At 31.3% G+C, this 9,236-nt stretch overlaps 1 protein-coding gene across 1 annotated transcript; it reads left to right on the top strand.

The window, feature by feature from the left end:
• Positions 1–2,623: 2,623 nt before the first annotated feature.
• LOC18447854 (large ribosomal subunit protein eL22z) lies at positions 2,624–5,851 on the top strand. Its single transcript, XM_006857940.4, has 2 exons — positions 2,624–2,953; positions 5,473–5,851. Exons 1-2 carry the CDS (start codon positions 2,724–2,726, stop codon positions 5,615–5,617), a joined length of 375 nt encoding a protein of 124 aa, XP_006858002.1. The 5' UTR covers positions 2,624–2,723; the 3' UTR covers positions 5,618–5,851.
• The last annotated feature ends 3,385 nt before the right edge of the window (positions 5,852–9,236 follow it).

Here is a 9,236-nt window from a genome sequence, read left to right as displayed (position 1 = left end):
GAGTGTAATATTCAAAAGTACTAAAAAAATGTAGGGCCCGGTCTCTTTAGGTATTAATTTTTTCTAATGCACATTATATTAGCATGTAATTTATAGAAATTATACGAAATCATAATTTACGTATAATGATAGGTTTGCCTGTTGTACAATAAAAGGAAAGCAAAAAAAAAAAAGGTACATTTTTACCTTAAAAAATACATATATACAAAGACATATATACATGCATATATGTGTGTGCATGTATTTTTACCCAAACCAATGAAAATGCAAACAAAATTTACATAAATTATAGAAAAATATCAGCTCTAAAAACCCTAGAATAATCTAAAAAAGAGATGTAATCCATAAAAAAGGAGCTTCGATGTGACCCCACCCACATTTATAGTATATGTGATCCCTAGTCTCAACTGTAGATTTGAGTAGATGACATAGACGACTTGAGTTACAATTTCACAAGCTAGCTCTTAACCGTCAGATATTGATTAGACGACTCATAGATTTTTTTTATTTTTTATTCTACAAATAATTTTGAAACAAAATTTAAAGCATGCATAGATCTGAGAGGGATGCACATGATAAAAATAATAATAAATATTTATTGTGATTAAAAATTATCGAAATAGCTCTGAATTATAGGGGCATTTTGGTTGTTTATTTTTATAAAAATATTTTTTTAATTTTTTTATAGGTTTTTCCTAATTTTATGATGGGACGCCCAAAATTTCACCGAAAAATATTTTGTTGAAAAAAATAAAAAATAAAACAGTGTTTGGAGTGACATTGTTGTATAAATAATCGTAGCCGTTCGATTCAAGATCAAACGGCTAAGAAATGAACTCACATATAACTTATATGCTATTGGGGTGTTATAAAAACATTTTCCATCCATAAAACCCCAACAATAAAAGAATTTTAAACCACTTTGGAGAAGCTACAGGTTTTCGAATTCTAGTAAGCCTTTGATAAAATGTCTCCATTCCCTCGTAGGAAAAGCTATAGAAGAGTGAGTTCCAAAAACCCTTTTTGGCAATATTCATAAAGAAAAATTAAAATATATTATTTTAATTTTAATTTTTTTAAAATTTCTAATTATAAAAAATGATTTGATAGGGTTGTAGCCCTATCAAAATAAGTCAAGCCCCACCTAATAGCTCATCGAAATTTGCAATTGTAATTCAAGTATTAGAAAATCTTTAAATTAATCATTTTAGCTTGAACATTATGGTTGTGAAAAATTGCAATTCAAACATTTGAAAATCTTTATATCGATCATCTTGGCTTCAAACATTATGGCTTGAACATTATGGTTGTGAAAAAAATACGATTTTAAGCTTTAAAAAATATACATATCGAAACAAATTGCCTGGTCCGTTCATTCCATCCTAAATGTAAGTGCTCATAGATACATACCTTTTTTTGAGTTTCGAATTATATTAGTGTTGAAATTTGATTTTAGAGCTATCATGAAAAATTCTGTTGCCAAGTTAGTACACCCTACGAAGTATTTAAGAGGCGCGTGGTACCGAGCAACTTGCTCTTTATATATGAGTCTTGGGATATATTTTTAAATATGCCGCCCTTCTTTTTGAACAATTTTTAAGATGGATTTTAGACCTAATTTTTTTTAGATCTATATAATATCATCATTAATACTAATACGATAAAAAAATTAAAAAGATAATTTTATGGAGAATTTTTTAATTCTCTTATTTTAGGAATTAGGAGGGAGCAAACTTTTGCATCTATTTGGAAAAAGTTCATATAAGGTTGCAACCTTAAATTGTAGAAAAGAGACGTATCGAACACATATCGAAAAAAAAGTTGTTTTGATAGCGAAAAAAACTTTAATTGATCATCTTAGTGGAAAAAAAGAAAAGCAATTAAAGTATAAAAAATGTTACATCTTGTAATATATTATCTAGACTGTTAATTTTCAAAATTTTTATGGGTTTATAGATTTGCTTGCCATTTTTTTAGTATTAATTTCATAGTTAGATGTGAGGTAGTTTTTAAAGTCATTGTTAAAAAATTCGACACCAAAATTACATCTTCTAATAAGTATTGGAGGTGCGCCCTAATTGGATTGTTTAAGGTAAACTTACACATACTATTATAAATACCTCAACCTGCCATTTTAAGGAGGAAAAAGTTTATATAGGGTTGAGACTCTAAACAATCAATTATACTCCACTTCAAAAATTTCACTAGAAGAGGTTTTTTTGATATCAAAATATCCTCAAATTGATAATCTCGACATCAAGATGCATGGACATGAGAAAAAAAATAGATTTCAAGTTTTGGAAACTGTGCATCTTGTAACACATTTTTGGACTGTCAATTTTCAGTATTTTCAAGTTTTTATAGATATGCTCGATGTACACTAATTTTGAAGCTTTAAATTTTATAATTAAAAGTAAAAAAATATTTTAAGGTTATCATAAATATTTCAGTATTGAAACCATATTTGTAGACACTCTTTGAAGGTGCGGTTTATTTTGATTGTTTAGAGCCTCGGCTCTATACAAACCACACCCTTTAAATAATAGATGTGCAAGGGACGCAAATGTAGAAATGCGTCCACGGCTTATTATATATAAAAGCTTAGGGTTTCTCTCGAACCCTAATCGTCTTGCAGGGGTCGGAGAGAAACGATACAGAAAGAGAGGCGAGAGATCGTTTGCAGGGAGTAGAGAAGAAACGATACAGAAAAAAGGAGAGAGAAGATGAGTGGAAAGGGTGCTTCTGTCCCTAAGGGCAAGAAGAAGACTTCGACATTCGTCATCGACTGTGCTAAACCAGTCGAAGACAAGATTATGGACATAGCTTCCTTCGAAAAGTTTTTGCAGGATCGTATAAAGGTTGGAGGGAAAACTGGGGTTCTTGGTGAATCCATCACTATTGCTCGCGAAAAGAGCAAGATAAGCGTCACTGCTGATACCGCTTTCTCCAAGAGGTATGTCTTCTCATTCTGAAATCCATAGGATTTATGGTGTTAGGTGAAATCCCTAGGATTTATGGTGTTAAGGTTTCTTATTCTGAAAATTGAATTGTGAGTGTTATCCTATTAGGGCTTTTCACTGTTCTGGAAAACTAGAGGTTCTTCCACATTAGGACCTGCTTAGATGAAAGATAACGGTTCCTATCAGGTTTATAGGCCTCTGGGTTCTAATTGTTTCATGGAGCTTATGGTGGATCTGGAGCTAGGTTTATGTTTTCCCATTTGTGATGGATTATTCGATTTACATGTGTGATTGTGTATTTCTTTTGAAGTTCATTATCTTATTATGCATGTTTGGGATGAATATACAGAAATGCTCGGTGTTCTCTGTGATTTTTGGGCTTCATTTGTATATTTAGGTTTTTCACGTCTTGTATTTATAAGTTTCGTAGTTTCCTATTTTTCTGCAACTAATGTAGTGGACACTAGCTTGTGGACTTGTAATATTCTGGGTTTGCTCATTTGGATGTTCCAGGTAATTATTCAAGTGTATGATGTTGATAATATCTATTTTCAATCTAATTCTGTTTCCACAGGTGATTTAGTGGCATTTAAAGGCTTGATGCTAGCCTTTATAAACCCTTAGAATGCCACATCTGCTAGCAAAGTCTGGTTTTTGAGACTAGAGATGTATCGATGGCAACAAATAATTTCCTTTTAACCTAGAATTGTGATGATCTCTAAAGAAAAACTTAGAAGTTGGAAAGATATATATGTAATTTGTGGAACCTAAAAAATAGCAGTTTTAAGGTTTAATTCCTTAAGATTTACAAGATTTATATTGTTCTCGTATTCATGGTATTATGTGGTTCTTATAGTGTTGGACATTGATAAATTCTAATATTCAAGGAAACTTGACATCATCCATCTGTTTTTTTTTTTTTTTTTTGAGGAATGGTTAAATTTGACATCATCCATCTTAATTTTCTGGAAAATTTAAAGTTTGTAAACCATGAAAACTTTTGATGGTTATTAAACTTGCATTGTTGAGTTACTTCTTTCTGGTTTGTCATATTTACAATGTGCTTTATAAATAATATATTATTGATTAGCATCCTAAAATTATTTAATACGGTTACCATTGACTTAATAGATACCGTATCTTTTGATAAGTGTTTTCTAGGACTAGACAATACCTTATATTGCCAACCTCATATTTTTGCAATAAGACGCACCTCAAAACTATGCCATAGGATGCTGTTTCAGTGCTTGAAAGCCCTATGATGGCATAAAAAACTATTGTCACCCCGAATTGTGAATTTTAAAGCTAAAAAAATGATGCAGATCTGTAAATAATTGAATGTTTTGAAAATGGACGGGCCAGATAATGTGTTACAAGAAGCACTATTTTCGCAATATTCATCTTGAGGTTGAGATGACCAATTTGAAAGTTTTCAGCTGTGGAACAATCCTTTCTGATAGGTTTTTGAGGTGTGCCTTCAATAGATATAAACTTTTTCAGGGTGTACTATGAAGTAACAAATTGTAATATGTTTTTTTAGTAATGGGAATTTAACCTTGCTAATTTTTTTTAATTATATTTGAAATTAAAAAATTTCCTCTCGACTCTTAGGTCTTGGCCTGAGGAGAGCTGCAGGGCATGGTTCTTGCGAGTGACCTTTCATCGAACTGCTTGGTAGCTTGGTTCTTTTGAGTGCCTTGTACAAAACTTAGTCAATTGTAGCTCTACTTTCCCTTGGTCTTCAATGTTGCGTGCCGTTGGATATGAAACTTTATATTATAGATAAAATTTTATTTTTTCCTTTTCAAGCTAGGAATTGGGTTGCTAATCTTCTGAGTCCCATGTGCATTTTATTTTTTCCTTTGCAAATGGTTCTGGAGTTTTAAGTGAATTGTAAAATATTTGTACCTGGAATTGCTCTGGACTAAATTGATATTTGTTGTGATGATTATTGTTTCACATCATCGCAGTTGGCTTGTGATGTATTTTTGAAATTTTGAATTGCCTTGTAGCTTAACTCAATTATTCTTTTGTAAAAAGTTTGTTTCAGGAGTTGCGTTAAATGCATTAATCTTGGTTGTGATGATTCTGATATCATTACTCAAGCCAGTCGTGAGATTGATGCAAAGTCTTTATTTTTCTAATATTTACTCTGTAAGAATTGTCCTTGTATATTGTCATTCATTTCCGTTTGCACAATCTATTATTATCCATTTGAATATTGCCATGGGTATATGAGAAAAGCAATAGAATGATATGCTGGGTCAAGAAAGAGAAACAAACAACCTAAGACTTCTGTCCAATGGGTCGCTATCAAATTGTGAATGTTAAGTCAGTATTACTCCCATTTCTACTCTTGGATATCCGCCAAAAGAAAGAAAAGTGTCTTTTCATATGTCCTTAAAGGCCTGAGTCTGTCAACTTTTTAGCAAGTATTATTAGTTTATATTACTCATTGAGTAACACATTTTTCTGCTTTCTTAATCGGAAATTTATCTCTTATTGATGACAGGTACTTGAAGTACCTCACGAAAAAATACCTCAAAAAGCACAATGTGAGGGATTGGCTCCGAGTCATTGCATCAAACAAAGACCGTAATGTCTATGAGCTTAGGTACTTCAACATTGCCGAGAATGAAGCTGAGGAGGAAGACTGATCCGTTCTCTCTTTTTGTTTCCTCAATTTCAGTCTAGTTTCTTTTTTTTTATTTTTTCCATTCGGTTTTTGATTTTGGTAGAGATATCAAACTATTTAATATGTCCAGATACTGGTTTAGGTACACTAGCCAAATTTCATCCGGGATAAGAAGTTGGAATTTAATCTTTTTTGGTTTGAAATATTGGTTATGCAAAACACTCAAATAGATACTGATGTGCACACTATTTGATCATGCTTTGTGTCCCTCTTCCCTTTAATGTTTTTCCTTGGTTTGACCATACTTCGAGATTTTCAGATATTCAACACCTGCTTGCTAACAGGTGAAAATGTTTTGTTTCCCTGCATGCTGCAATGATTAATTTATTTAATCTTCTATTTTCCTTGTTGGTGATGATGCTCTGGTGTTGATGCCAATCACTTGTTACACTTTCCCTGGACTATAGTGGTGTGCTGTATATACCTTCATGGTGAACCATTGGGGAATGTATTGTCATATCCCAAGGATTGTGCTGTATATGCCTTAATGGTGCACCATTGGGGAATGTATTGTTGTATCCGAAGTCGCTGAAATTGATATTGATTTTTGCCTGTGATTATGAAATTGAAATCCGAAGTCGTCGTATTGTCATATCCCAAGGCGTGTGCTGTATGTGCCTTCATGGTGCACCATTGGGAATGTATATACCTTCATGCCTTCATGGTGCACCATTGGGGAATATATTTTTTGTTTTTTTTTGTTTTCTGCTTATAATTGTTGTGAAGGTCAATTCAGGATTGTTTTTTTTTTTTGGGGAGTTCTAGTGAGAATAGAGCCTAGCTTAAAAAAAGCTTATTTCCTTCTTATAATGAAATGGGGCTGCCAAAACTACTCCTTCCCCAAAGTTCTTCTACGGTATGTTAGAGCCCGGTGATTTTTTAGGAAATGGTGATTTTTTAGGAAATAGGTGTGGGTCTTGGTGGTAGTACCTCGAGCTTCATAATGAAGTATTGACCACCATTCTGGCCGAAAGCTCAAATTCTCATTGATTTATTCAAAAAAAAAAAGAAAAAAAAAGAGAAGTCGATGATATCTGCTATTGGAGCTTGATAATGATTCCATTTTGACCAAAAAGTAGTGACCTAAATTATTATTGACTTATTGCTGTTAAAAAAAAAACCGCTGATTTTTGCTCTAGATTGTTGCTTTGGATGGAAATTGGTCAAGATTGATGATTTTCGCTCTAGATTGCCGATCTTGATGGAAATCAAGATCAAACCAGTTTCGGTATGGTGTGGGGTTTTTGCCTTGACTCGATTTTACATATTTTTGCTTTTTTTAAGCTTAAATCCTTATTTTGTAGATCTCTATTTTAATATATTGAATCACTTATTCAGATGTTCTAGACCTTTAATGATCCTGCCTAAATGTGTGGGAGAACGATATGCTCCCATCAATTTGGGTTTTAAAGCGTGCCTCCAAAAAACAATCTCATTCAATGTTATTTATAATTTATTTTTATATCAAGACGTCAGTTCTATTGTTATTTTCACACCATGAATAATGGTGCTTTCCTTATATATATATATATAAATATAAGAAGTTGTATCAATGTTGAAAAGGCTCCTAATTGATCATCTCGATGTATGAATACGAAAAGAAGTATGAATATGAAAAGAAAAAGATTTTGAGACCTATAAGTAGTGCATTTTGCAATACATTATTTAGATCATTTATTTTCAAAATTTGTATACATATATAGATTTATTTGATATTAATTATTTTTAGAGCTTAGAATTATATATATATGAGTAATGATTAGACCCTCTCACACCTATATGTGTAGGACTTTAAAAGATCGCCATTAAATTTGGTACAGATCATTAGATAATGAAAAGTTATCACATGTGTAGGAGTGCTTCATAGGATCATTACTTTTATATATATATATATATATATATATATATATATAGGAGTGGATTCTGTCTGCCCATTAGCTGATCGCTACAATAAATGTTAATGGTTTAGATTGAATTTGGGCCGATCTGAAGGTCACGATCTTTTTTCGTGTTTGAATTTTAAGTTTTTTCTATAAATCTAAATCACTTGAAATTTTAGCTATATATTTTCTCATCAAGGCGCATCTAATAAAAATATAAAAAAATAATCCGTAAAAATAAATTGACCAAAATACCTTTGAAACTTTATAGGGGTATTTTGGACAATTTGTTTCATGTAAAATATATATTTTTATATATTTTTTGAATATTCATCTATTGTTTATGTATGCATGCTTCAAATTTTAGATCAATCTGATTTGTAAAAAAAAACATTAAAATTCAAACACTACTAGACATTTGGGATCGTCAGATCGGCACAAATTCAATCTGAGCCGTTGGCATTTACTGTAGCAATATGTCCTTGGGCTGACACGATCTTTTCCCTAAAATTTCAAGTGATTTCGATCTGTGAAAAAAAAAAAAAATTCAAACACTATCGGACATCCGTGATTTGTCAGATCGACTCATATTCAATTGGGCTCATATATTCATATGAGCTAATAGGCTAATCCCATATTTTCCCAAGGAAAACGCTGTCATATGAGCTCAACTAATGTTCGCAAAATCAAACCAAAACGGTTAACCTGATATGGACCTGGAAGCGGTTTAACTGGTAAACCCACTGATTCAACCGCTCTAACCGGGCAAGTCCCGGGTGGTAAAAAAAGTGTTAAAAAAATAAAATAAAATACAAAATTTATTTTACTAAAATATGAAAAGTATTTAAAGAATGATTTATAGAAAAAAATTAAAATTAAAATACAAAATGAGGTCGTGACCGTCAGATCAGCCCAGATTCAATCTGAGCCATTGAGTTCATATGAACTTATACATTCATATGAGCTAGTGGGTTAATCTCAACATTTTCTTATATATATACAATTATCCATAATAAAAAAAAAATGAATTTCAATTTGAACTTTCGATATGGTCATACTCACTTCATCTCAATAATCTATTAAAAAAAAAAATGAATTTCAATTTGAACTTTAGATATGGTCATACTCTTTTCATGTCAATAATCTATTAAAAAAAAAAAAAAGAATTTTAATTTGAACTCTAGATATGGTCAAAATGAGTCTCTTCCAACAACGAATGTAGACTATTCTTTTGGTGAATTTCAAGATCTTAGCCTTTACAAACTCAAATTTTTTTTGTTATCTTTTTTTTTAACATTGTTCAAAACCATCTAAAAAACTGGGAAAAGAAAAAATCCTTCTAAGGCCTAGATCTAAGCATCTTATCAGAATGGACAGCTTATGTTAATTGAGTTAAAAAAATACTTTCTGGGTTGCATTTTCTAATTTTTTTTTTTTCTGATTGATCCTTAGAATAAAGAGAATGTATATTTTAAAATCTGGATTAAAAAAATGTCTCTAACATAGTTATTGAAGATTGTTGTATTATATAACTATACAACCGTTGCATGAAATCATTGGGCTCTAATTTGAACGTTTAAGGCCTCGGCTCTATACAAACCGCACCAAAAAAAAAGAGTAGAAAATTAAAAATAAATAAATAAATAAATATATATATATATATATATATATATATATATATATATATATATATATATATAT

Source organism: Amborella trichopoda, chromosome 9, assembly GCF_054954075.1.
Source record: "Amborella trichopoda isolate Santa Cruz 75 chromosome 9, AtrichopodaSantaCruz75HAP2 v2.0, whole genome shotgun sequence".
In the NCBI taxonomy this organism is placed as follows: Eukaryota; Viridiplantae; Streptophyta; class Magnoliopsida; order Amborellales; family Amborellaceae; genus Amborella; species Amborella trichopoda.
The sequence above is the reverse complement of the archived record's forward strand: the minus strand, read 5'-3'. Positions and strand labels throughout refer to the sequence as shown.

Coding starts and splice junctions, on each gene's coding strand:
- LOC18447854 (XM_006857940.4), top strand. CDS start 2,724: ATGAGTGGAAAGGGTGCTTCTGTCCCTAAGGGCAAGAAGAAGACTTCG. Junction 2,954..5,472: donor GATACCGCTTTCTCCAAGAG/GTATGTCTTCTC, acceptor TATTGATGACAG/GTACTTGAAGTACCTCACGA.